Here is a 27,714-nt window from a genome sequence, read left to right as displayed (position 1 = left end):
ATTCCTCCTGTCTCATGTTTTCCCCTCTACCATGCATGCACGTTCATACCTACATGATCATATCTCACTTTCCTTGAGAATATAAACTAAAAGGTTGGCTTTTACATTTTAAAAAAAAGAGACTATTCATACAATTCACGTGTCCTCGAACATTGATTGATACTACTATAATACGGACTTATTTTCTAACTGCAACTTGATCCAAAATGGGCTGTCTGGGATCAGTGAGGAATGTTTGTGTACACAAACACACATGAATTCAGAGGGAAGAAGTGCAATGGAGAGAAAAGACACAATAGTGAAAAGAAGAGGGAGGATGATGGCAGGTATGATATGAAGGCTTCTGTCTTCAAGACACTCATGCACGATTGGCATTATCCACATTCAAGACATACAAATGTATTAGGCAGAATAAATGTGTGCCTTAGTAAAGCTATTTGCTGTTCTGACATCTCTCTTTTTCTGTTTTTAATAAATACTTTGTCTTGGAATTGAAAATGAAGCTGTTACATCCAAACTTCTTTTTTCCCCAGTAGAATAAGAGTTCATGTTAAAAAAAAAAAAAAAAGATTACAAATTTTTTATAACCCCTTTTTTCCTAGCTCCTCTATTTTTGTACTGCATATATTAAAGTTTAAAGGGTATTGAGAAAGTCTTAAGTGGGTAGCTTACACAAGGATGTGAAAAAAAGCCCCAAGAAGAAAGGGCATTCTTTTATTTTGAACCTATGCACTTTTTTAGGTGAGTGTCCAACTTTTTGGCTTATGATCTGTGTTAACTTAAACTCCCTTGCAACCATTTATTAAAGTAAAAACTGCATATATTTTCTGAAGAAGGCCATTCAACGTCTAGAATGCTTTCATTAGTTAACAAATTAAGATATCAAGGAATGGTTTTCTTTTGTGTATGTAATTTTATTTCCCCTCCTTTTATTTTTAACTACATCGGGACTAATAAAATGAATTGCTAGCCTGAGACTATTTAGCGAAATATCAATCCTTTTAATTGTGATTATTCAATATTCATAAAAAAGCTTTGTATCATTAGCAAACATTTGAATTCTGTCAGATATTGTCAATTTATCTGTTTGCTCTATTTTGAGATAAGCGTGTCAAAATCTAAAGTGTCAAAGGAGAAGATTGTCATTAAAGGCCCAGACTGTGACTTTGTAGTTATTCCAAACCGTCACTCTGGCAAAGAGAAGATTGCTGTTACAATGATAGCTCCTTTCTGTTTTATCCAGTTTTGCTAATACTTCCCTCCAAGAAGCTCTTCAGAGGAGCAAGAGCTTATTTGTCTTCAGAGTTTGTCAAAAAGTACCTTGAAAAGCAAAGGCTTCTTTGCTTCCAGAGCCTAAAAGCATTGACGTGAAGTGCTACATACAATACAAAGCTGGAGTTCCAGAAAGGGCTGACAGACAGCTCCTGAGCTAACAAATCCTTGACGTTTCTGTAACACAGGAAGTATTTATTTTGCATATCCCAGGAAAGAAGAAGAGACATAACATACCTCTATGTTACTAGTATGCTACACAACTGCTGCTTAGATATACTTGTCTTGCAGTAAAAAGGTTACAAAGAGAAAATGTTGCTCTTAAGCACATTTCTGTACAAGACAAGCATGTGCTACAAGAAGGGGAAAAAAAAAGATTAACTACATGTGCTATTCATAAAGTATTGTTAAGTTCCTTTGTCTGTTGGTTGATAGCCCAGATTGTTGAAAATGGCTTTGGAGCAGTGTCAACAGGAGAGACTGAGGATGAGAATAGGACCATGGTTGCTTTATATGAAGAAAAAAAAATGTGCTAGAAGAAAGAAAGGAGAAATACACTGATGGAGATGTGGTTGTTTTGCTTTGTACTCACCCTTCTCTCACAGTGATATTCAAGACTCTGTCTTTATTCCAACATCAACAGAAGGAAAGCTAGAGCTGACTGAGAAGCAGCCTAAGATGAAAGCAAATTTCAAGGTTATTCCATTTGCAAATAATATTGCAGATTAACTCAGCATATATCACAGTAGTAAAAACTGGTATGCCTGCAGTCAAATCTGTATCTACCTTATTACTGCTGCTGTATTTCAGATGACTGGGGAATACTGTGTTTTTAGTTGAGAGAAAGTGATAAAGCATTGCACTTCATACTAAACAGAATTCAAATAAGAACACAGGTCTGTGCAGGGGTAGCTAGGTTGCAAAAAGAATGCCAGTGAATAGCAGATAATAAAAGATGCGCTAGTTAGTCCTTCAGATTGAAAAAAAAACAACACAAAAAACCCAGAGAGAAAAGCTCTGTTTTAAATTACTGTTGTAGAACAATGTATGTCTAGGCCCCGTGGTTATGGGTGTTGAAGACTGCTGAATGCTGTGAGCAAACAAAATGACCTACCAATTTTTTTTCATTAATTAACTGTTAGCCACATGTTGTGCATGTTTCTGAACTAAAGAGACTCTGAGTCCAATGTGAGTGATAAATTCCTCACCAGCTTGTCTTTTTCTTGAAGATGAATAAATTATAAATTAGAGAGAACTCATTGCATTAAATATAATTAAATTCCATTAAGTAATTAAGCAGTGAAGCAGAAAGAAAGGCATGAGTGCCAGACTTGTCCTTCACTGGATTTCCTATCTCTACTTACCCAATATCTTCTTTCCTTGCCTTCCCTTTGAAAATGTTTGAATGTCTTTTCTTTTAATGGGAAATCAGATTCAGTTAAGAAACGTTTGGGTCTTCAGCCTCTAGCCTGATGGAGACCAGATGCTCCATGTGCTAGCGTTTGTTCTGGTGGATGAAATGAATGGATTGCTGAACTCTTAGCTGAGAAACAGAGTTCGCAAGATATATAGAAAAATATTGTAAAATACTTTTTCCATTCTTGCTCTTCAGAGAAGATGAGAATATGAAACAACATCATATTGTTATTCTCTCCATCAGCTTCCTTCTCCCTCACATGTCTTTGGTATGCAACATGAAAAAAATGCAGGGCAGAATCAGCATTTGTGTTCCTCATGTGTAGGCTTGTTAGGGGCATTTTGGGGCAAATGTGTGCTCACATATATAATGTATGTTGTGAATAATCTCAAAGCTGAAGGAAAGATTGTAGTTAGGACTAAGATTTAGCAATGGGATTACAGAGCAATTTCAGGTAAACTTGTAATCTTGTTGAATTAATTTCCAAGAGCACACAGAACTTGATGGTGCTGGCGTTTTTCTCCAGGACAAGCCAGCTGTAGCGCACAGGTAGTCCTGAAGCATGAGGGCTGTCTAGAACGGAGCAGTGCAGGCGTTGATTTTGTCTGCCTGTATTCTTGGGATGAGAGGACTGAGAGTGCCAGACTGATTGATATGCCAAGATTAATAGATTATTCATTTTTCTGTTTGTATAAAGAAAACCCAGAAGCTGTATTGATCTGCCTCTTTCTTCCTTTTCTTCGCATCAGCTTTTTCTAACTGCTTCCTTTACTAACTCTATTTTTCTTGTTAAAGCAAAAAAACCTTGATAATAACTTCAAGATCTAAGTAATTTTTATTTCTGTGATGCTAAATAGCTAAAGTTTTGCATTATAAAAATAGCTGCTTTTCAAAATATCAAATAATTGTGTAATTTCTAGCTGTAGTTTTGCAGAAAGATAAAATGATTAATGGAAAACATTTTGCACCAAGTAATATTATGCTAGAGACATGTCACAAATTTAAAGAAATGATTTTGCATCAGTGTAATGGTGGTCATGACAGAAAAGAATTGGAAAGCAGACATTTACAGACAACAAGACAACACTTCTTGAAGAAGTAAGGACTGTAAAAAAGGAAATTTTATTTTAAAAGTGTTCATTTTCTTATTTCCAAACAAATAGTTGAATAAGTCAGCAGTCGTTAAAGTGCTGTTAGCTAATAATGTATTTCTCAACTGAAGTGGAACTGTAATGACTGAGGACCGATTTAAAAAAAAAAAAAAAAAAAAAAAGGCACAAAACCCCCTTGCCTTAAAATCATGCGATTGAAAATGTCACTGGAAATCTGGCAAGCCAAGGGCTGTTGGGTTACTTCACTCTAAATATTGTACAAAATGAAATTGCAGTTATGTAACAACAAACTGCACCAGCTGCTACATATGAGACCTTCAGAACATCTGTGTTGGGCATTGCTCCATCTCAAGATGGAGGGATTCCTGCCTGCCAAACAAAACTGGCAAGAAAGTTGGGAATCGTCCTGATTATGCTAATCAGGCGACATTTTAATCTTCCTTGGAGGAACAGATTTAGGCTTTCTTTTATATTGTTTAAGTGTGATACTGTGTGCATTTCATCTATTTGATGATAAAACTTTATCATTGTTTATCATTAGTAACTTTGTGGTGCTCAGCTCAAACAAGCATATTAAAATAGTTGACATGTAATGTAGGAACCTGTGCTGCATAAATACAAACATTTTTCTCATCTGGCTAGTAATAGACATTGGGCTAATTAATAAGATTGGCTTTCTTTGAATAAAGCAGATTTCAAAGCATAGATGACAAAGCTTTTGCTGGTTGGCCCTGGGGAATGTAGCAGGTAACATAATATTGGTGCTTTTTCATATTCTTCATTGTAAAATTAAATTTAAAGTAATTGAAAATAAATGCCGATTATTGTTGCATAGTGGCAGGGATGCTTATTAATCTCCACTGACAACAGAGACAATCTCCATATTTTCCTTCTCATTCACAGTTGCAAATTGAAAGAGAACAATGAAGGTCTGTGTGTTGCTCTGCAGCAAGACGTAGTCTGTGTTATATATGAATTTATATGAATAGCTGTGTTTATTTTCATTTAGTTTGGTTATGGTCCTTATGTACTTAGTTATCTGTATAAACAATAATATTTACTCTGCTGTTTGTATGTATTTTTATATTCTCTGATTGTTTCTGCTGTCACTTGTACCTGCGTAATCTCTTTTTCAGTGAACGTAAAGAAGCTTAATTGTGAACAAAATTTAATTGTTCTTTTCAGTTGAGAAAACTTACCCTTCTCAGAGGGTAATTGCAATTGCGAGTTTGTTGACGTGCTACATGTCCTGGAAATGAAATAGTTTTATTTCATGCCCAAAAGATACTACTCACATGTTGTAGTACAATTCTTACCAAATAATAATATGAGCTATGTAGCAAAATTTCACCGGAGAATGAAATGCAAATCCAAGCAGGCAGAATGTGGTTGTTTTCTCCTGTAGAAAAAATGCTTTTTCGTTTACAAAATATGAGTGAAACATTTCTGGAAAATGGGAAGACATTTTTAGATGTCTTTAAAAAATAGCAATTTTTTCAAGACTAGTTATGACATTATGAATTTCATTTTTGGACCATGCTTTGAAGATATAAAATTTTATAGTATTGTTGCACATGAAAACAGCTGTGATAGTTTAAGATCATTATGTTGCATAAATGTTCACCAGCAAGCCTGTCAGCTGAGACCCAGTAACTGATCTTGTGAACACTTGTAATCTATTAAAAGCACTCATGTAATGAGTTAACTTCACCTCAGTTGAGAAGCCAATAACAAAATGTTAAGGCGTGATAATGAATATGTTAGAGGCAGTAATGTCTTATGTGCAATGGTTTGCTTCAGGAATGAATGTAGGATAGTGCCGACTGCTTGATATGTATACTCGGCATCTTGTATCTTAGCAGAAAACATAATAGGCTGGCTTGGAGCACTTTGCATCTCTGTAGGTAAGAACTGCATTACTTGTCTTTCCTCGCTTTTTTTAGTTCCCAGTCATTTCTAGGCTGAACAGAATAATTAGTTTAAAAATGAATGGTAAAAAAAGAAAGAGAGGTGTATTGCCTCAGAAGACAAACTATTTGTGCAGTTATGTTATGCATGGGTAGTACTTCATACATTTTGAGCTGTGATGCTGATACTTTATATAAGGATTGTAATTTGTCATTCATTACTTAATATGTATTTTTAAAAGTAACATTGAATGATAAGTTGTTCTCTTTAATTACTTTTTTATTTTTTAAGAGTGTTCATATTTTGGAGCGGAAGGCTTCTTCGGGGAGCACAGACCCTTCTTTAAGCAAGCAGTTCCTTGAAAGTGACCCTGTCTCTCTATCCAAGGTAAGCAAAAGCATGGGCTGTAATCTGGGTGATGACTTTCCCTCTGTAGTTTCAAAGTAGTTTCACTAACAGCTTTGGGATATTTTGTATGATTCTACCACTGAGTATATTGTGAGCCTGCCCTGGAGCTTCCTATTCCCCAGCTGAGGTGTCAGAGGGGCCATGGATGGCCCCCAGGAACAAGTTTTACGATCTCAAAGTATGGGGCTAGAAGCGACTTTGAGAAATGATCCAGTCTAATCCTCTTATTAAGGTAGAGCAAATCATATCCAATTGCAAAAGTGCTGCTAATCAATAATGATATTAATTTAAAATATAAGTCCTAATGACATCCCTTGTGGGTGGTTTCTTAAAATTTGAAACTTAAAATCTCTTGATGAGACCTTCTGTCCTGAGGCCGAGAAATGGATAGAACTGTAGGAGTAACCACCAGTTCCTGAAAGGTGCAGCCTTGTGTGTGGTGCTTTACAGTCAATTTCTTGCTGGCTGAATTCCTCAGTTTTGGAATAACTGATTTCAGATAAGTCTAATTCCACGTAAAGAAGGCTTCATTTTAAGATGCTTATATGAAAAAGTAAGATTGTTACTGAAAAGGTGAGCATGCTGTGATGGAATATTTGGTGGAAAAGAAAAATCTGAAATTAAATGTCTGTAAGTTCTGAAACAGAAGTGGTAAAACAAATTCAAAAGGAAACATTCTGTTCATCCAGGGAAAATGAAATGGTTCATTCTGTTTTATCTGGAAAAGAAATACTTTGCAGACAAAAATAGTAGGTTCAGAAAGCTGTTGGTAGTGGCTCCCTTACTCCCAATACCTGGGGCATATGCAGACTCAGGGACTGTAAGTTGTGCTTGTGTTCCCCTGGTCCTGCTGCTTCACGCAGGGCTGTTTCTCACATATTATGTAGGGAATTGCAGAAGTCCTAAAGTACTAATGCTGGACTTGAGAATTGGCATTGTATGAGGACCCTTCAAGCATATCACTTTCACTTTGGTTTTCCTGTTTCTGACTGCTCTTGCATAACGCCCCTTGTATTGGGCATATCTTATCACACCAAACCTGTGGGATGAGGCACAGTTAGGATTGTTAGGATGGTTTTAGGAACAGCTTGTAGCACTGGTGCAGCAGAAGACAGGTATCCACATTGCACTGAATAATTGCTCATTTTGTCCTTCTGTATTGGGCCTTTTGTCTCAATGAATAGCTATATGAGATTGTGTGATTTCTAGTTGAGAAGTAATCAATACTGATGTTATCTAGTAGATAAAAGACTTGTGCCTGCAGCTGATCTTCTAAAGGAGAAATCAATATGGTGAAGAATCAGTTGGCACAGTTGCAGAGAGAGATTCTCTGCTCACCCCAGGAGACTCACAGTTTAATTTGCCCCTCTTAAGTGCCAAGTGCTTCTTTGTAGGGAAAAAATAATGCATGTGTGCTTCCCTCTACAGTATTGGAAATAGAATATCCAAGCAAAACATAGGGAAGTAAAAAAGCAGGGTTTTGATCATGGTATTTACAAGCACTGGCATAGTTCCAGTTCACAGTTATGCAGGGAAAACTAAACTGAGTAAACTTTTCTATCAAAATTTACTGCAGTATATACTATTTGGGATAGAACTTTTGACCCTCCTCAAAATAACAAGATCGTATTGAAAATTGTAGATTTGAAATTTGCTGTTACTTTTGAAATCATATTTTCATAATAGTAATGTTAACATTGTCAAGGCTGTATAACTTAATTGGAGGTGTTATGGAAGACTGACAGTGCTCGGCTTTGAATAGTTTTGTGGGAAATGGAGGAGACAATTTTTTTTCCCCTTTAAATGTTTGATGCTGTAGGACCTCCTCCCTCTCTAACTTTTCATAACATTGCAGGGAGTTGCGACAGATCAGCTGAGAAAATGCAAGTTTACAACTTTGTGGTATACAATTAGTAAAATAGAGTCTTAATGAGCAGGCAATAGGAGATTTTTAAATTGGTACATAATTTTGTTGATTACAGTGGTAGCAAGAGGACAGAAATAAAGGCATAAGTCTGTTTTTTCTCCTTAAAAATATTGTTCTTTAAGCATTCACTATGGTATATTATAAGTCTGGCTTGAGTTGTACAAGTTGTCATGCTTAAGAAGTGGTGTGTACAAGACATATGCTTTAATTGGCTCCCTGAAAGGCATACAGTTGGTTGTATCTGAAATGATACAGTTCCTATTCTTTTCTCTAGAGAGAAAATTAGTTAGCTTTCCTATAAATTTCTCTTAATGCAGTGAATATGAATACAGGAAAATTTAAAAAAGACTAATTTCCTTTTGCAGATTTCTAAAGGCACAATTAACCTGTGAAACTGTCATAAAATGCCTTCGAAGACAAGAGCTGGCTGCATTCAAAACCAACAACAAACCAACCTCTTCTGCTTGTTTTTCTAATTTTAAGGAAAAATTAGAGTATCCAGAATCACTGTAGCTTGCACCTTAAAGATCAGAAAATTTACCATTTTTTATGATCAGGGAATACCACAAAGAGGACTGTTAATATATGCCCATATATTTAACAGTATGGTTTCTTCCTCATTTAATCTCATGATCCCTTCTTTCTTAGATAAGGAATGCTCTGAGTAAAGGTACATTTTTAACATGCAGATTCTGCCCATAACCCAAGAGATTGCAAGATCTCTTCAGTCCTTTTAGTTCTTACAGTGCAGCGCTAATTTGTGGGGTGCCTTCTGGATAGCCTTAACAGGTGGTAAGAGCCACCTGCACTTTCACACTGTTACCTCCAGTAGCAGGTCTGACCTTTCTTATACTTAGCTCAGCCACAATTTGATCCTGTTTTCATGTATTTGGATGTATTTATTTCATTGGGACGCAGTGCCTGTTGTGAACAGCATGTCCAGGCCCACCCTCAGATTGTCCTTCATTTACAGTGCCAGACTTTTTAAAAAGCTTCAGCTTCCTTTTAGTTACCTGGTAAGGGTTAGACTTCCAAAAATACTAATATTCAGTAGTTCTAAATGAGATACAGCTGGACATAATACAGTGACCATGTAGTTTGGTACCTAAATAGGCTGATTTAAAAGCCTAGCCCTCCTTTACTCTTTGTCTTGCACTGGAGACTTTGTGCTACATGTAAGTGCAATTTTTCATCATGTGTATGTACAGTTAATTAATCAGTGTGTCTTCATACTTTTTCACCAGGAACCTGACAGCTGGGAAATCATAGAGGGTCTGAAAATAGGCCAGACCAATGTCCAAAAGCCAGACAAACATGAAGGTTTCATGCTGAAAAAGAGAAAATGGCCTTTAAAAGGTTGGCATAAGGTAAATGTCTCATGAAACAGTCAAAAGTTTATTACCTCATTTTGTGAGTTGGGATTTTTTGTCTAGAGGAAGTTAGGATGTCAAATAAATGCCCAGGACTTTTGTGTGTAACATTTTTTCTTCAAATTGCATAAAGAATTAATTTGCACACACAGCTCATGGCTTCCATATTGCAGTGCCTGCTGCCTAATGTTGTATTCAAAATCCAGGCAGAAGCTGTAAATAATCAGCAGATGCCTTGTGGTTTAAGAGGTTTAATCAATATCCCTTTTGTTCTTTCCACTATATTATAACCAAATATAGCTGTGTACTGTAAGATTGCATTGACTTTACATAAAAGTACACAGGACTTTATGATAGCAGAGGAGAGCTTGAGGGACTTTTGCATGGACCCAAGGAGTTCATATGGGAGAGCATTCCCCTTCAGGCATGCTGACTGGGCAGATTTGCTCAGCTTTGTCCCTGAATTTTGTTTGTCTTCTTGATTGCAATCTTCTGTGTGGGCATGCAGTGGGACTCTGCACTTTCACCATTAGATGTTTCCATTTAAAAAAACCAAACCAAACCACCCTGAAACTCAGCTCCAAATCTCTTTTCTCTTTAGTTAATTTGGAGACATTTTTCCATGCATAATTCTAACTTTTGTTAGCCCTAAACCTCGTGTTCATAAACTCTTTTGCCTGTATTTTATACTACAGTAATTACATTTTTTCCCCTTTTTTAGCAACAAGATGTGTGGTATTGGCACTTACCTGTCTTTTTGTAGCTGAGGGTACTTGAAGCAGGATAATTTTCTAAGATAGAATGTGTTTTATTGCAAAGGATAGTGAAACCATTTGTTATATGTGATGTTTTTTCTGGGAAAGCATTACCTTTTTTTTGCTAAACACTGTGGGACTTACTCAGGTCTGAGTCCCAATTCAGTCCATACTAGTATAAATTACACTTTTTTCTAATTTCTCTATTCTTTCTGAATGTTATACTAACTTGTACATATGCCTGCCACCCTTTTTTGTGCATGCCTATCTACCTTAGAGTTTTTTTGTTTTGTTTTACTTAAGTAGGGTTTGTAGTTTCAGCAACCAAATACATATACACTACTTGAATTTAGTCTAGGGGTATTAAAGGATTTCAAACTGACATACCTGAAACACTGAAAGAACAGAAAAGGAGAGCTTATTTTAAAAAAACCAACCAAACAAGCACACCAAAACCCCCACAAACACCCCCCCCCAAAAAAAAACCAAAACCAAACAATCCCAAACAATTAATCAGATATATAAGAATATATGGAATAACCTGCTGCTTCCGCTCCTCTAAAATACATTATGTTAATGTGTTGTTTGTTGGACAAGTGTCTGTTTTGGTGAGGAACTTTATAGGAGAGCACAGGGAGTCCAATTTTCACAGTTCTATAAAGGAGATCACTACTGATGATCTGTTTTTCATGCTGACTTGAGAACAGTTACCTGTGTAAGTAATTTTTAATGTGATTAAAAGCTTCACAGTTCAGTATTCCCCTCTACTCTGCCTTGCGTTTCACCTAAGGATCTATGCTGAACTTATGTTTAGAAACTGTGGATTTGTTAATAAGTTTGGGGTTTTTTTCTAACTGCTGCCTCAATATCCTGCAGTTTCCATAACAATACTTAGTGCTGAGAGCCCAGTGAGGAATTCCAGAGACAGTAACTGTAGCATGTGCTGTGTTAGTGTTCTGCTAGCAAAGCCATAGCATCCTCTGTCTGTTGAACGTCGCATGTCATATTCTGATGGTTCTGAATATGCTTTAGCAGCATACCAGGTATAATGTGTACAACTTGGAGAGTAGCTTATTTTCTGAAGTGCAGTATGCTTTGGAACGAAATATGAGGAAAGGTCATTTTCTTTTGTGTGTGGAACTTAGGCAGAACAATATGAAATGAATATCATGTTCTTGTGAAGTCCGTTAATGACCACACCTAGTTTAAAACAACCCAGAACTAAAAGCCCTCCTGTTGTTTTGACATCTTATTTAAGAAGTTACGTCTCAGGAAAGCACAGTTTTCTCGCCCTGACTGACATAATTTCCCGAACCATCTTCAGGAGATATTTTCTGCCATCTAACTACTGACCGTGCTTATAGTGTTGATTTAACAGGTTCACATCATGAAAACATGATCCTTCCTTTCCATGTCAGACAGCTTAGAGAGTCTAGCATAATATTTTGCTGTGTTCTAGATTTTTAACATAGATTAGTGCTTTAGGTTAGACTCTAAAAATATGAACTAGTTTCTCTTAATTAGCATGTTTTAAAAGTTAATGGTGGTAAACACAAGTTAGTGGATCTCATTTAAAGTCTAGGTTTCCTGTTAGGCTGTATCTTTATGCTGTGTGCCAAAGTCTGTGCTAACTTGTCTGCAATGCAGATTAAGTGGTCTAGTACACACAAGCTAGGGCAACTTTAATTGCAGGAGAAACACGCTTTGAATTCTGCTCTCTGTTTTAAGAGCCACTTGGCAAAATAAAGGTGTAGCAATGGCACAGATAGGCATTGCCAGGTTACCCTAGCCCTGGTAACTATGTCAGTGAAGATGTAGTGGCTCACACCGTATCAATGATGTAACACCCAAAACGTAAGCCCTCCCATGACCTGGGTATGTTGCTGGGAATGCTGTAATATTTACACTTGTACTAATACCTGTATTAGCTACATTACAGCTAGAAAAGGTATCATCAGCACAAATTACACTCTCATCTTTCTCTCACTGCATAGAGGTCTGCCATGAGGCACAAAATTTTGGATTGTAGAGCGGTGTCTCTCAGCCTGCATTTTTTTCTCAGCTGGAGATCAAGGAGACCACAACATCCCTATGTGGGTCTTTCTTTTGGGATGTAGGTCTTGCACTAGGAAAAACTTTTCAGTTTCTGGATAGGAAAGGTAGGTTGTAAATTTGAAACGTGGGAAGAAAATGAAGAAACAGACATACAGTGTCTTACAGAGTTTATTGAATTGGCTCGAAAACTGAAAAAATACCCTTCATTATTGAGGTTTGTTAAGTTAAACCTAGCACAGAATGTTGAAAAAAGAGAATCTGTTTTTTCTTGCCTAGAAGATAATTGTTGTTCAAAAAACAAGCAAGAAAATTATTCAATACTGTATTTATCCTGTCTTTTCAACCCACAAATATTCCTTAATTGCTACAGAGTAATCGTCTTCTTTTGCAGATGAATTATTGTACATAGTTTAAATTGCATCTGCTCATTAAGAAAGAATTTTTTTTTTTCTTTCAGAGGTTTTTTGTCCTGGATAATGGAATGTTGAAATATTCAAAGTCACCAATTGATGTAAGTAAAGTTGAACACCATTTTAAAATTTGTATTGGAATTCAGCCTGCCAGGGTGATTAACTCTCATACTCACTCTAGGCATATTTATGATAGTGCACACATGAAAGCTGTTTTCAAAGAGAGATCTGTATATGGAAAGCATGTAAGATTTTGGTTGAGTTTTGTCCTCAAGAACTCTACCTTTTCTTACTTATATGAAAATAAAAACTACATTACTTAAAGTAGTTTATTTAATGAAGGTGCTTGAGAGATTAGCCTGACCATGTGTTTTTCCTTTTCAATTTTTATGTCAGTCAGAGCTGATTATTGTGAGACATGTGGATAGGGCACAGAAGTGATTACAATGTACTCAAGAGATATAAAGGGTAGCATTAAATTAGTTAGATCTGATACCAATAACTATCAAGTGGTAGGAGCAGGGAGCCGAGTACTGTCTAATTTTCTCTGATTCTCACTCACCTGTAACTGTGTATTGGTGTGAAACAACACACTTTAATTTTGGAGTTGGCTCTGTACCGAGCACTTCTTGTGAGATACTTTTCTCTGTCTGTAAATATAGTAAGTGGTTAGTCTGACTACAGGTTTTATTTTTTAATGTGGCTTTATATTAAAAAGTTCATAAAATGGGAAACCATTCCAGCACCAGATATTCTTCTGTAAATATAGTGAAGAAGTGCATGATACTGCCATTTTCTTACCCTGCTTTTTGATTTTAGATACAGAAAGGCAAAGTCCACGGGAGCATTGATGTTGGTTTATCAGTTATGTCTATAAAAAAGAAGGCTCGTAGAATAGATCTTGACACAGAAGAACACATCTATCATCTGAAGGTAAAAAGTGGTGCAAATACTTATTCTCTTTTCACCCACAGCGGAAATAAATAAAACTGTAAAAGACGTGCAGAAAAGTAGTTTTTTGAATGCTTTCCTGATAGTGAATTTGTTTCCAGGTGAAGTCCCAGGATTCATTTGATGCATGGGTTTCAAAATTACGCCATCACCGGTTGTACCGTCAGAATGAGATTGTGAGATCTCCAAGAGATGCTAGCTTTCATATATTCCCTTCAGCCTCTACTACAGAATCTTCACCAGCTGCTAATGTGTCGGATGGAAAGGTATGTAGTGTTCTTTTGTTGAAAACTCATGCCTGCCAGGCTTGCTCATGAGCAGTTTCAGTGGTCTCTGCTTGTAATGCCGATAGAGAGGAGTTTCCACTGTGGGAATCAATGGTCAGCAAAAAGCTGTATGTGCAGCTGAAAGACTGTCTAATTTAGCCTTACTGCAGCCTTCACCAATGGGCTGCTGTAGAGATCTAGCAAAGAATTCACCATCCCTAGAACAATTTGCACTTGCCTTTGTCATCAGGGATAAATCTATTTCTTTACTTTTTGATAATGTTCTTAAACAACAGCTTTTCTAACTGGTAGTTAGCAAACACAGTTTGCTTGTGAGGTTCTTGGTTTGGTTCTCCAACATGCTGTTCAGAAAAATCTGCATCTTGGGCAACTATATAGTCAAATCACAGATGTCACTGAAATCACAGTGCAATTTTGTTTTCTTATTCTGAAGTAGTATGGTGATTACACTGACTAAGCAACATAGCAACAGTAAATATAAGCATTTTATTATGCCTTAGGTGCAACAAAATAGCTTCCCCTGGCAGTCTCCTATACCTTGCAGTAACAGCCTTCCTGCCACCTGCACTACTGGTCAGAGTAAAGTAGCAGCCTGGTTGCAGGACTCTGAAGAGATGGACAGATGTGCAGAAGGTTGGTCTTTACCTTTTCATGCCTTGTTCTTTCAGCAAAACTTGTTGATATAAAATAAGAAATAGTCAGTAAACTGGTTAAGTTGCATCTTTACATGAACATGAATTAGCTCTTCAGGTAATTAGATGCTTGTGGTAGGAATTTCCCTCTCTGAATGTTTTGGGATATTGCTTTTACAATTTATCTTAATAATCTGTATTATCTTAATGGATATCATTGCTAAAATATGATCAACTTTTGAGGTCCAGACTTGTTGCTGACTCCCATAGAAATAACAAGTTCTCAACATCTCTAAAAATAAAGCTTTTACTTAGATGCCTTACAAGCAGGGATTTGGACATTAAACTTTTATAATTCAATAAAGTGCGAATGATGGACATCATGGCAAAAAAAAAAAAGTCCAAATTGAAGCACCTAATGTAATTTTGTTTTATATGTGTTAGATCTTGCTCATTGTCAGTCGAACCTTGTGGAACTCAGTAAACTTCTTCAAAATTTAGAAATACTACAGAGAACTCAGTCGGCACCAAATTTCACAGACATGCAGGTAAATATGCTTGAACATAAATCATCACACTGAAACATTTGTTCTTTGTGTTAAGGGAAATATAGAGATGATGTCTGTTAATGATTTTCTGAAATCATAGTAACTCTTGGATGAAAGGTTTATGCTATGTGTTTATCTTAATCACATGTAATAATGTTTCATGTGTAAACAAATAATTAAGATGTATTAATTATTTGAGTTAAATAGGACAAATGAAATGATTAAGTCATTTGCAAAGCAAAACTGAGAACTGTTACAATAGAAATACATGTATACATTGAAATTATATGTAAGGAGTTTTTATTGTGCAGAGTAAGATACTATTTTAAGTTTTTTTTAAGGAGTGGGCATCCAAAGACCCTCAAAGATGAAGTTGCATGCTCTAGAAAAGAGGGCATAGTACAAAGGTCCCAAAGGTTGGACCGTTTCACAGTTCAGGGTGAGTTTTCCTCTTGACCACAAGAAAGGAACAGCAGATCCTAAATCCTAAATACTTTTTTCCTTTTTCAATCAGTCCCCTTAAATACACAAATCTTCCAGTGGTGCGTGTGTTGCGAAGTCTAGTTCCAATGAGGTAACGAGACTTACCATTGATTTCAAGAAGAGGTGAAGTGTACATTTCTCTGAGTAGTACCAAAGTAGAAATCCATGAAGATTTCAAGATCTGGTCCTAAATATTGTGCACTCATGAAGAAAGTATACCGGTAGTTTTGCTAAATAAGCTAAATATACCACGTGTTTATAGAAGTGTATGGATAGCTATGGCTGGTCACTGCTGTAGTTGTGGGCCCTGGCAGTGGCATTCTTCTCCTTACTTTCTAATTTGTAGATGTCTAACGCTGCAATTCTTTACTAACTTGCTGTACTGTCTGTGTTGCTTGTGTCTACTTAATAGTACTTTGTCGCTTTTAACTATTTGTATAATGTAGGCTAACTGTGTAGATATTTCAAAGAAAGACAAGCGGGTCACAAGACGATGGAGAACAAAAAGTGTCAGCAAAGATGCAAAAATTCAACTTCAGGTACTGAATGCACAATGTTTTACTTTTCATTGTACTTTTAGATTAACTTTTAAGCATAAAATGATATATTAGCTGAAAATAGGAGGTCAATCTACTGTCTCTTATGTTCCTGATGAAGTAAATTAAATTTCAGTTTGTTGTTTAAAACCTAGAGAAAATACTGAGAAAAGTGTTGATTTTACTTTCATGCATATGAAAACATTGCCATCTAGGGAAAGGAGCGGGATCTGAATACTAGTCAATTAATGTGCAAACAAGGCAATATGCATGCAGCACGTGGGGATACTCATATTCTATCTCAAACTTGGCAAGAGGGGCAGTTGAGCAGGTGACATCAAGCTAAAAGCAGAAAACATGAATGAAATACTAAAGACACCAGTTGTCTTTATGAAGATCCATACTATGAATGTTGCCAATGAGAAGTATTTTCACAAGTCTTGTCTTATGGAAAAGGCTAGTATGGGAACAAACTGGATAAATCAAAGAATAAATTACATGAAGAAAGAATTTACCCCATCCTGCCTTAGAGCTGAAAAGTAAAAGCACAGAAATAAGCATAACACGCTTGTATTACTGCTAGATTCAGGGCGTCTTACTGTGTTTTGTCAGTAGTTGTATGTTTTGAGGCCTAATGTAAAACCTAATCTTTTTTATCACTGAGCAACTGATAATGAAGGCTATATTCAACTGACTTCAGGAGCTAACAATTACCACTGTGCTGTCTGCTACAAAATAAATAAATGTCAGCAACTTTTGATCCATTTAAATTCCTTGGAATTCATGCAAACTTTGAAAGCCTTTAATATGTGCCCTAGAGGCACAACAAGGAGTTCTCTGTGACTCAGAGGCACAGTAAGGAGCTCTCTGTGACTCATTTAAGATTAATAATCTTAAGAAGAAATTGTAGTTGCATCAGCCTTCTCTTTGCAGCTGTAGTAGGTGATTTTTCTTTCTACCTGTTATACTAGATAACTCACAATAGTTTGAGTAATGAAGCATCTGTTAGGATTAAGAAGGTTTATTAACAAGGGAATTTTGGTGATTGACGTCATGTCCTATTACCTGCATTTGAAGGATCACTGTGTTTCCCTGCTGCTGAGTAACATAGGCAAATAAAAATATCAGGAAAGTGGATGCAAGTACTTGGTGTCTATGAAGAGACAGAGTCAACATGGCATGTTCTTTTTTCATGCCGCAGTGGTCTCAGAGAAATTTCTCTCCACAAAATGATGAAAAAATGATGAAAGCAGTCAATGTATGATGATCTAGGGTGGGTCATGAGGAATTATGAGCTGTTCCTTTGTTGCCTGCACTTTGCCAAAGTGACACTGGTCTGGTCTTTTGTCATTTTGGCACCTGACTCTCAAACTGCTGTTTGTGGTTTGGCAGGAGTTGTGCCTCAGCTCCTGAAGTTCTCAAATACAGTAGGTTTGCAGGTTCCCTTGAGAGAGTTTGTGTGCATAGCACTGCTCTACATGGATCTGTCACTTCTGGGTTGATAATGAACTCTGCCTAACCTGGGTCAGCATTAACTCCTGGCAAGCTTAATGCTGGAAATGTAAAGCTTATTTTGTTAGAGCAAAGCATTAAGTTATTGATGATTGATTTATAAATTAATTTGCAGTGAAACAGAAACAATAAAATTATTCTAAATTATATGGAAGATGAAGACTCCTTTTTGGCTGCTCTGTTACCTTGCCTAGTTTGATGGGCTCAAGGCATTGTTTATTCTTCCAAGGGCTGTCCTGTCCTGTGAATGGTCTAAAGCTGTGATCCATGGAAGATGGCCTCACTCTGACTCATTGTGTTATTCCTAATTTGGTCATGTTGCCATTCCACTAAAATGTGGATTTCCTCCCGTGCCTAGGTGCTTCTTAACCTTACAGTCACATTTTGTTCTTCTGTAGCCATTCCTTCTAGCTTCATTGGCCTTCCTTATAGGTCATTTTTTCAAGACTACTCAACTCTTTATAAACTTTTTATCCAGGCACCCACTACTGAGAACCACTTTATCTAATTTGTGATCATTTCTTCATGGTGCCTATACATGATTTGCTATTAAATAGTTGACATTTGGTACTAAGAAAACTTCTGTTGTCCTTTTTCTTTCCCCATGCCTCTGTACATCCCTAAAAGGGGATAATGCTAATACTAACATACTAACTTTAAGCTAGTTGCATTATTAATTCCATTTGAAGTACTTGCACCTATTTATTTTAGAATAAGCAGTCATTAACTAGCATCAAAAGACCCTCTGATAGTATGATGTTGAGAGCCATCCTCCTGGGGAGCATAAAAATTAGAGTGCTGTATATGCAAGTGTCTTGTTCATGAGTAATGGAGAATGAGAGTGTAATTTTTTGCTAGCTCAGCATCCGCTGTGAAGGATGCAAGGAGAGAATTCTTCCATCCAGGTTTTATATTATACTTGTTACCAGATTTTTGTTAATAAGACAGCTTTTGTTGTATTCCTGCTAACACATTCTGGAATATGAATGCTAGGTGTATAATGTGTTTAAAACACTTTTTCTTGTAAGAAAAGCTACTTGCTTTGTTTCTTAGAAATACATATGTACTTATTAGGTATACCAGTTCTGTATGCAGTTAACTTCGCTCACACAGCTAATCCCAGTGACTAGAATGGGGTTACTCCCCAAAGGAAAATTGCACATAGCATGTGTGTATGTGTTTGCAGGTTTGGGAGTTTAGTATTGCTAAATTGTTTAGAATTAACAGTTTAATTTACAGGCCTTTACTCAAGAGTAATACATGGACTGCTTCTCTGAAGAAAGATTGCTTTTATGAACGAGGTTTATTTTGTTTTTAAAGTGTATTTAAAGTCTTATGAAAATGGCTCACAACAACAGGTTAGTTGACCTGTATTCATTCATTTTACAAATAATGCTTTTGTACAAAAAACGAGGGTTTGGTTGTTTTTTTTCCCATTGTGTAAAAGACCTATTTGTCATTCTCATGACAATCTAAAGATCTTCAAAAGAAGAAGAAAAATATTACTGAAAAGCAATAAAATGAACTAACAATTTAATTTCCCTCAAGAGCTCAGAGCTGTGAAGTTCCAAGACTGTTTTTTGTTTGTTTTGTTTTGTTTTGTTTTGTTTTCCAGGGAAAGTAGTTTAATAGAGAACTATATAGTATGGAGCAACCTGAAAAGGCAGCTTGGTCTACTGAGGCTTTCAGCTCAGAAACGAAACCAGACCCAAAGACTGGCTTATTACCTTTTCCCTTAAATCAGTATTTCTTTATATCATAACTCAGATTATGACCTCACTTTCTCTTGTGTTGAGGGGAGTTTGTGGTTCTGCAGAGCTCATTGTTCCCATTTTAATAATGCATACCTGCATTCATAATCTGGCAGCCAAATATATATTTGTGCATGTCTCTTTCTCTGTACATATATATATTTATTTATGTCCCTATCAGTTAAACAAGAATATTCTTCCAAACTCCTATTCACAGGATAGACATACTGCTGCAGAGCACAAAGAGCTTTACATTATGCATATGATGCGTTCTCTGCTTTAACAAAGTTTGTACTCTATATTTTAGAGGTTATGTACATGTTTTTTAATGTGAGAATTTTACAAAATATTACAAAGCAAGGCTTCTCTCTCTGTGATCGTTAGACAATCCTTCCATTGTCAGTAACACTGCGACTAGTATCGGCCAGAGGGTGGAGGGTACAGTCATTCTCAGATGCAGCAACCCCTACTAGCAGGAATGTTACGGGAGCAAGACACTTTATCTAATATTGCACTACAACATCCTGTTCTTCAGCATGGTGTCCATGTATCCAATCTACACCATTGTTATTTATATGGCGCCCAGGCTGCTTTCAGAAAAAGTATACAGATTTAAAAATACTGAAGTGGCTATTGGTGAAGATATAGGTGAAGAAAAATGTAAAGGGTTTGAAAATTGTTTTCTAAAAGCAGAAAGGTGGATTTTCTAGTCTTCTAAAATCTTAAAATGGCTTCAAAATAATGACATTTTGATTAGACATTAAATAGAAGGACTTCATGATAGGTGTGGAGCTCCTCTGCATTTGACAATTACTTGCTTGACTTTAATGTACCATGATGAATTTTCTTAAAAGTAAAATAAAAGTGAAATTAAGCAGGATGATGCCACAAGTTAGGCATGCAGAAAAGGAAGTAGTTGTTGGAATACTTAGTTTTCATTTGTGTTGCTTTATTCGAGTTTTTGCATTGCTTTGGAAGCCAAGCCTTCAGTAATGTACAGGAGAAGTAGTTGGAACTCAAAAAAGTTGTGTGTGGAGAAAATGCACAAATAGGCTCAAGGATGGACATGGAAATGCTAGAGCTGTGCACAGGAATGTTTACATAAGCAAGCTCACTCTTAACATACACACTGAAAAGTTTTACCATTGAGATGCATGCATCTTCGATGACCACAGTTCATGTGCTTCCACTAATGCAAAGTGATGTCTTTCAGAATTCATCTTCTAGATGGTCAAGTGACCCCCAGAAGGAGTTTGTTTTTTGTGTTTTCTGCCATGCCATAGCATCCTTTTTGTTTTCTTATGCCATAATTGCCTTATGGCAATGCTAATAAATTTTTTTTTTTTTTTGGTAGTCTTAGTAAGTGCACTGCAGTCCAACTCATCTGGAGATAATTTTAGTGAAGTATCTAGCTTTTTTATGTCTCTGGCATACACAACTGAAAACATGTGATATGTCCTCAGAATGTGTAGGCCATAAGAGTTAACAAAATTGAAATCCACTTAAAGACTTTCCCTCTCCCTTTTCTGATCACCTTTCATCTTCCTGTGTCCCATCACCCCTTCCCTTCTCTTTTTCTACTTCCTTCTCTTCTTGCATTCACTGTCAGGAAGGGCCGGCACCGAAGGGCCAGTTCAGCACAACACGACGCCGGCAGAGACTAGCAGCTGCAGTGGCTACAACAGTGAGTGGATTTAAAAATCAAGGGATAGCTCTGAAGATGGGAAGCTGTGTAACAACTTGAATGTGTAATAAGCTTATGAAAATGTTTCTTGCACTTTTTGGAGGTGTCCGTGCTACCCACTTTCAGCTGAGTTCCTTAGAAGTGGTCAGGCCTGACACCGATGAATTCCATAAATGTGGATTTGAGCTTGTTTTCATGGTACATGTCCCTCCTCCTTTATGCAAGTGCAAGTGACGGTTAGACTTAGGCCCTGCACTATTTGGACATGTCTTTGACATACTCTGCTATATACTATACAAAATGGAAAGGAATGATGAAATTCTGTTAAAAGATTCTCGTAACAGTCTATAGCAAGACAGCAGAACCAAGGAGATTTGTTACAAACAAGCATGGAATTATAAAATTTCCTGGTTTTTTTTTTCTTTTTCTTTTTTCTTTTTTTTGAAGTAGCATAAGGTTAGCCTTTTCATTTGAGACACTTTCTGTTTACATTCCATAATCCCAAAAAGTCATATTACTACCTCTAGTGTCTGTATTTAGTCTTGCTAATTCTCTAAGTCTTTGACACAAAATCTGGAGCTATGAAAGCAGGTAGGGAAGACTCTGAGCAGCCAAAGATAGAAGTGAACTTTAAATCCATACCCCTTACTTAGCCCAAGCAGTGAATGTCTTCACCAGGCTAAAGTATTCCAGGGTCTGCTGCTCCAGCCCATGGCTAAAATCCCCTAGATCAGACATAGCTTCTACTTAAGCCTGAATACCTTGAGCTCCTGCTACCTGAACCACAAAACTCAGTTACTGTTAGGCCCTCCTAAAAAGCATGAGAGAAATCAGTGTTCCTCTGGTTCCCAAATTAACTCATCTAAATTTAATCCCCCGTAATCAGTTGATGCTGAAGGCTGTGCTAAATAATTGACTGGTATTCCAACCTCATCGGTCTGCCTGCCTAGCAGAGAAATCAACCTGCTTTGCAGTTTATGTGGCTGAGTAGTGTCAGTGGGACGCTCTAACCAGTAGGTTCAGTAGTAATTAAGCAACATTGGCAAGAGCTGTACCAAGGAGTGCTTAAGTGGGGGAAACATAGCTAGACTTAGATTGCAAGACAGTAGGAGTCCAGGGAATTGCTGAGTTGTTACCTGCAGCTGAAGTGAAGACCTGTTGAGGGAGGTCTTGCAGGAGCTGGAAGAAGCGCAGGAGGAAGGAAAACGAGAGGCACCAAAATGACTCTGCAGCTGTTGCAGTGGTCGTGGCAATGGCCTGGTCTTATGGCTGATGCAGCAAAGTGCTTGTCTCTCCCAGACAGTGAAGCTGTGTGTATAGACTGAGGGATACAGAATTGCATCAGTTAAACGCATGGCAGAAAGAGGAGGTTTTCCTTACAACCCGCTCTACCAGGAACAGTCAGTTCCTCTGTGAACATGTAGTTCTGAAGAAGGTGATGGATGAGTGTGTGTTACGTCCCTGGCGTAAAGCAGAAAGTCAGGACAAGGTACATCTGAGATTGTGTCTGGCAGAGTGTGTGTATGGAGGAAACCAGAGTGATGCATCAAGAAGCTAAATATTTTTAAAAAATCCTCCAAAACAACAACAAAAAAAAAACAACCAAAAAAAGATGAGTAATAAAGTCAGAATCAAGTCACCATGGATATAGAGAGAAAGCACAGGAGTGAAAGGAAAAAAGGGGAAGAGAAGTATGTTGGCAGTGTTTCTTGGACTGTTGCCTATTCAAAAGAATGAAGGAGTTTGTTCAATGTGGATTTTTTCATCTGTTGTGGGAAGTAGCTTGGAAACTTTTCTAAAAGATGCGTATGAGGAGAGTTCACGTCAGTTAACAGTTCAGTATTTTTGGTTCTTGTGTTTAAAGCAGTCGGCAAAGCACTTAGTTGTCTCTGTCATGTGAATGTGTATTTCTTGGAAGCAGTATGACAGTATTTGTAGAACATGTAAATGCTGTTTCTAGGACACACCTTGCAATGTTATTTTTCCAATAAACCTCACTGCAGAAACATTGTTTTTCAGCCTGGCCAGCTGAGGTATGAGGCAGAAATGATGGATCTAAAGCAGGTCTCTTCAGCTAGGTTCATCACAAAGTGACTAAAAAGCCCTCACCATGTGTGGGCAGCCTGCCTGCAGCTCTGCCAGTCTATGTGGGACTGGGGCAACCTGCCCCATCACCACAGGCACTTGGGACTGTGGGGACTCTCCCTCAAGATCCTTCATTACAGCCGGGATCAGCTTTCTTTCCTGCCTTCTGCATGGGCCTTAGGGTTGGGTACGTGCTCCCCACACACACAGCTATCATGCAGCCACCTCCTCTGCCCTCTGGGAGCCACCTGGAGCAATTGAACCTTTGTGGTGCTCCCAGTCAGAAAATTCTGGGAACATGCTCTCCGATTTAAGAATTGAAAAGGTTTTGTAAAGGAAACCTGAAATGAACCTATATTTAGTCACATTAGTCAGTTAACCTAGTTTTGTTGGGCTGTTGAGAGAGGCAGTCTGGTTCTCGTGAAGAAGATAATGGGGTAAATATCCAGTACAAACGGAAGGAATTTATTCTACATCTCCTGTTAATGAAGTCCCCTTGATATGAGGTAAAAATGAGGTCCAATAAAAAATGCCTACTTTGTTGATATAGCTGAAAATCAAAATACATGAGAGAATAAAGTTTATACTGGATAGGTGCCGTAGAGCTATTATTTTATGTGCAATATGTATCTGGAAATTGAGGAAGAACAGGATGGAAGTTGGTATTTTGCAGATTATGCTCATGAGTGGAATGAGATATGATGAATAGATCCAACAGGATTTTGAGGGTTGTATTGGTGAATCAGAAACCTAAGACATATATTGATGGCAACTTTTACAGGAAGGTATTGATAAAACTGTTCGCTGATCTAATCAAATAACAAGGTACCAATTTCAAATACTGATGGTAGTATAGAACTTATCTGTTGATAAAAATTTTTAGTAATATGACTTTTTATGTTATCTGCTGCTCTTTATCATGCCTCAGAAGACACATTTTATATTTTGGCCCCATTTTTCATATTTGAATAATTAACATTGGGCTGCAGTGTGAAAATTCTTGATTTATACATTTCATCAATGTAATGTAATAAATTAGATTTAATGTGTTCAATGTGTTTAACAGTGCTTAATATTTCAGTAACAAAATGTAGTTCTGCATGCCTTTTCTTTGCATTTAAATTTGAAAATTAGGTTCTTGGCCTGATTTTTATACAAATGTGTTTAAATGGTAAAATTAAAATAAAATACAACATACACTCACAGACACACACTTCACATATATAACAGTGGCAGCCATACGCTGTATATGTGGCAAGTAGGTAACTGTTCAATACACATGATACATGTATATAATTTATAAAGATTTGCATATATGGTTTTATTACCTGAAAAGTATTACAGTAAATCAGGTGCAGTTTTGATTTTTTGGGGGTGTTGTTGTTTATTTGTTTAGTTAGAAAGACTATAGAAAGACTATATGCTTTTTCCCTCTTCATAGTTGCCTGTACACTGAGTTTCAACTCAACATTTACCAGTAGTTTTGAAAAACTTCAATGCTGTATTTGATAATAATATATCTTATTTCTAGATCTGTGGAGGAACTTGCATACTTCAAATGTTGGTATTGTAGCAACACTCATACTACATGTACTCTCAAATGTCCAAATATAAAGCAGTATGTGTCATGGTTTAATTTTCCAGTCATCTTTTAAGCATTATGAAATGGTCCATTTTTGTAAATGTTAGAATTGAAATGCTCCATCATTAGCTGTTAGCTATGTATTTAGGTGGCCTTTTGTCTGTTTCAGTGAAAAATCTCAAAAGAGAATTCTGCATCAGCTGTGCTGAGATATAGGAAAGTAAAAAGTTACGTGTTCACTTTTACCATGTTCTTCACATTGTGAACCAAGTCTTTTGTTTTCAGAAGAAATTTGTATTTTGCTTCAACAGAGTCCAAAGGTTGGTTGCACCTTATACAGTACTTCTTCACTGTTTCTCTCTGTAGGTCCCTTTCAGTGCTACAATGTCACCCGTTCGACTGCATTCATCTAATCCCAACCTTTGCGCAGACATTGAGTTTCAGACTCCCCCAAGCCATGTAACGGACCCTCTGGAGTGCTCTACTGAGTACATGAAGCTTCAAGAAGAATTCTGCCTGATGGCACAAAAAGGTAACTGGAAATGTCAAGCCCTTCCTTTATTGCGCTTCTCTGTTGTGTTTCTTTATTGCCTTCACTTAGTTATGGCCAGGGCATCTGTCTGCTAAGATGATATTGTATAAGAAATTTCAGCTGGTCAGGGGCTTACATAAAGATAACACGTATTATCCTTCTTACATTTTCCATGGATGTCATTAACCTAGAGATAGGTAAACTGATAAGAAATTTTTTTTTAGAAGTCTTCTGAACTACTTCTGCATCTTATAAATACGTGACTGAATTTGCAAACTGTTTCTCAATAAAATGGTTTATCTCTCCCCAGACATGAATCAAAATGTCACTGCTACATATAATGTCCAGTTCATTTTTGTGCAAAGTTTTCTACATCAGTGGAAACAACAGAAGAGCTTATTACTAGAATGTACTTTAGAAATGCCATTTTATTGCCAATAAATGAATGGTCCTACAGACTCAAAAATACTATTTTTAGAAGGGTCTGTTATCAGTTCGCTATCTGTTATATAGCAAATATAGGAAAAACATGAGACTGATATCTTAAAAAATGTCAAAAACATGTTTAAAGACCAAGTAATCCTCTTTATTAGTGCAATATTAAGTCTTAGCAGAACTGATTTTTTGTTACTCTGAAGAGAAAAATAAAAAAACAGAAAGAAAAGAACACACTCTGGGCACAGGTTTTCCAAACACACATCTGTCTATACGTTCAGCACCAAGAATATGCTCAGATGACATATGTATGAACATACAGTATGCACCTTACAACCTCGAGCTGTAAGTGTTTGTACTTATTTGGGCATGGATCACTTGAAGTTCAGATCCTTGTTTCAAATTTCCCTAACTGTGGGATGGAAATCTCACACTCTGTCTTTATTGCTGAAATATTGTAATAGATGTCAATGTGCAGTTCTGTAACTGAGAAAACACTTGTTTTCTTTTTTCTTTTTGCTTAGTACATTCTCTTTTGAAGTCTGCCTTTAACAGCATAGCTATAGAGAAGGAGAAGCTTAAGCAGATTGTTTCAGAGCAGGATCTTACAGGCCACAATGCTCAAATAGCACACCTCAGACAGTCCCTCTCACAGGTATGTTCTTGATTTGATTTCAAGCACATCTAGCTTGCCAGATGTGCTGTGTCTTTTATATTTTGGATATTTCCTGAGGTAGAAAGAGCCAAAAAAAAGCCAAGGTCATGACAGAACTACGACATATGTTCTGTTATGACATAGGTCTAACCTAAATGCATGTGGAGGTGAAGGATATCATTTGTTTGTGTAAGCATGTATCTGTTATGGTTTTCTGAAGTAAAGAAAAAGGATCAAATGTTTTTATAGAAATGCTAGATATCTTTCCTGGAGCCGTTTCCAGCACAGCCAGGAGATATTCTTGTTTTCTTAATTAAGTTTTAAATTTTTACTGTATATTTTCAGATTTGTTTTATATGTCCATGTCTCTAACTGCAAAAGGAATCATGGGTTACAGGACAATTATGGGTAAATTGGATTTTCAGCTACACACCTGTTACTGTCCAGCGTCTCTCCCACTTAAACCAAAGGAAAAATTGTCACTAACCTTAGTGGGGAAAAACAAGTAAAGCGACAGTAAGTCCTCAGGTTGCAAAATAACTCAAATTTTTTAATTCATTGTCAAGAAAACAGAAAAGCTTTTACTCTGAAGAACGGATTGGTATGGGGTATTGCATCTGCAAGAAATGTAAGCAGAAGTTTAAAGGCAAACAGAACTTCACCCAAATGTGTATATAAATTCATACACTTGTTATTATTGGGTTGGAGGTTTTTGCTATGAGATTAGAATTAATGCATGTTTCTATAGATAGAGATGCATATCGTGTTACGCAGATTGATTACTGTGTGTTGTAATAAAGAAAGGTTAAGGACAAGAGTAAGGGTAACCATTTCTGGTTATTGATACAAATTTAACTAAGACCTGTGGAGACTTATTAGCAAGTTGTATGAAATAGGTGATCATGTTTTCTTCTTGTTCCTAGCCTCCAGTGTCAGTCTAAAAGTCACTGTTACACATTAGTTCATAGTCTCAATGGGGAATAAGTGGAAATTTGACCTTAGTGAGACGGTTGGGTTCAACCAGTCTCATGACCAGGTTTGAGCAATTTAAGAAGCTACTGCCAGCCTGCTGTTAGTTGTCACCTTCCCTTCCTGGTAGATGGCAACTGCGAACATGCCCAGACTGTTTAAGAACAAAGCAAAATGGGGTCACTCAAACTGTTTAGTGACAGTTTAAGCTAACCTATTTTACTTTGGTCCTACTTTGTTTTGGTACATTCATGCAATCTATTCTTGAGTCTACACTAGGGGGAGGCAGAAGAAGATTCTTACTCCATTGTAACAGTCATTTTCTACTAAAACAGTATGTCTGTCTGTTGTTCCCTCCCATATCCCTCAGTAATGGGGATATATTAGGGTTAAGTCAGTTCATGTTCTAGGTATGTAACATATTACACTTTTTCTGGA

The 27,714-nt window shown here is 36.9% G+C and overlaps 1 protein-coding gene across 2 annotated transcripts in view; it reads left to right on the top strand.

The window, feature by feature from the left end:
* Positions 1-27,714, top strand: part of OSBPL6 (oxysterol binding protein like 6) — a 112,515-nt gene that overhangs the window by 59,389 nt on the left and 25,412 nt on the right. The window contains exons 7-17 of one of the 2 annotated variants that reach the window (XM_075028347.1): positions 6,001-6,096; positions 9,289-9,411; positions 12,682-12,735; positions 13,454-13,567; positions 13,687-13,851; positions 14,373-14,505; positions 14,949-15,052; positions 15,982-16,074; positions 20,944-21,018; positions 25,052-25,217; positions 26,177-26,307. In XM_075028347.1, the coding sequence (XP_074884448.1) occupies positions 6,001-6,096; positions 9,289-9,411; positions 12,682-12,735; positions 13,454-13,567; positions 13,687-13,851; positions 14,373-14,505; positions 14,949-15,052; positions 15,982-16,074; positions 20,944-21,018; positions 25,052-25,217; positions 26,177-26,307 (1,254 nt within the window). The remainder of the gene's footprint in view (positions 1-6,000; positions 6,097-9,288; positions 9,412-12,681; positions 12,736-13,453; positions 13,568-13,686; positions 13,852-14,372; positions 14,506-14,948; positions 15,053-15,981; positions 16,075-20,943; positions 21,019-25,051; positions 25,218-26,176; positions 26,308-27,714) is intronic. The other variant, XM_075028348.1, reaches the window with a different exon arrangement.

This window comes from Buteo buteo, chromosome 5 (assembly GCF_964188355.1).
Source record: "Buteo buteo chromosome 5, bButBut1.hap1.1, whole genome shotgun sequence".
Classification (NCBI taxonomy): Eukaryota; Metazoa; Chordata; class Aves; order Accipitriformes; family Accipitridae; genus Buteo; species Buteo buteo.
Note: the sequence above shows the minus strand (reverse complement) of the source record. Positions and strands in the feature narration are given on the sequence as shown.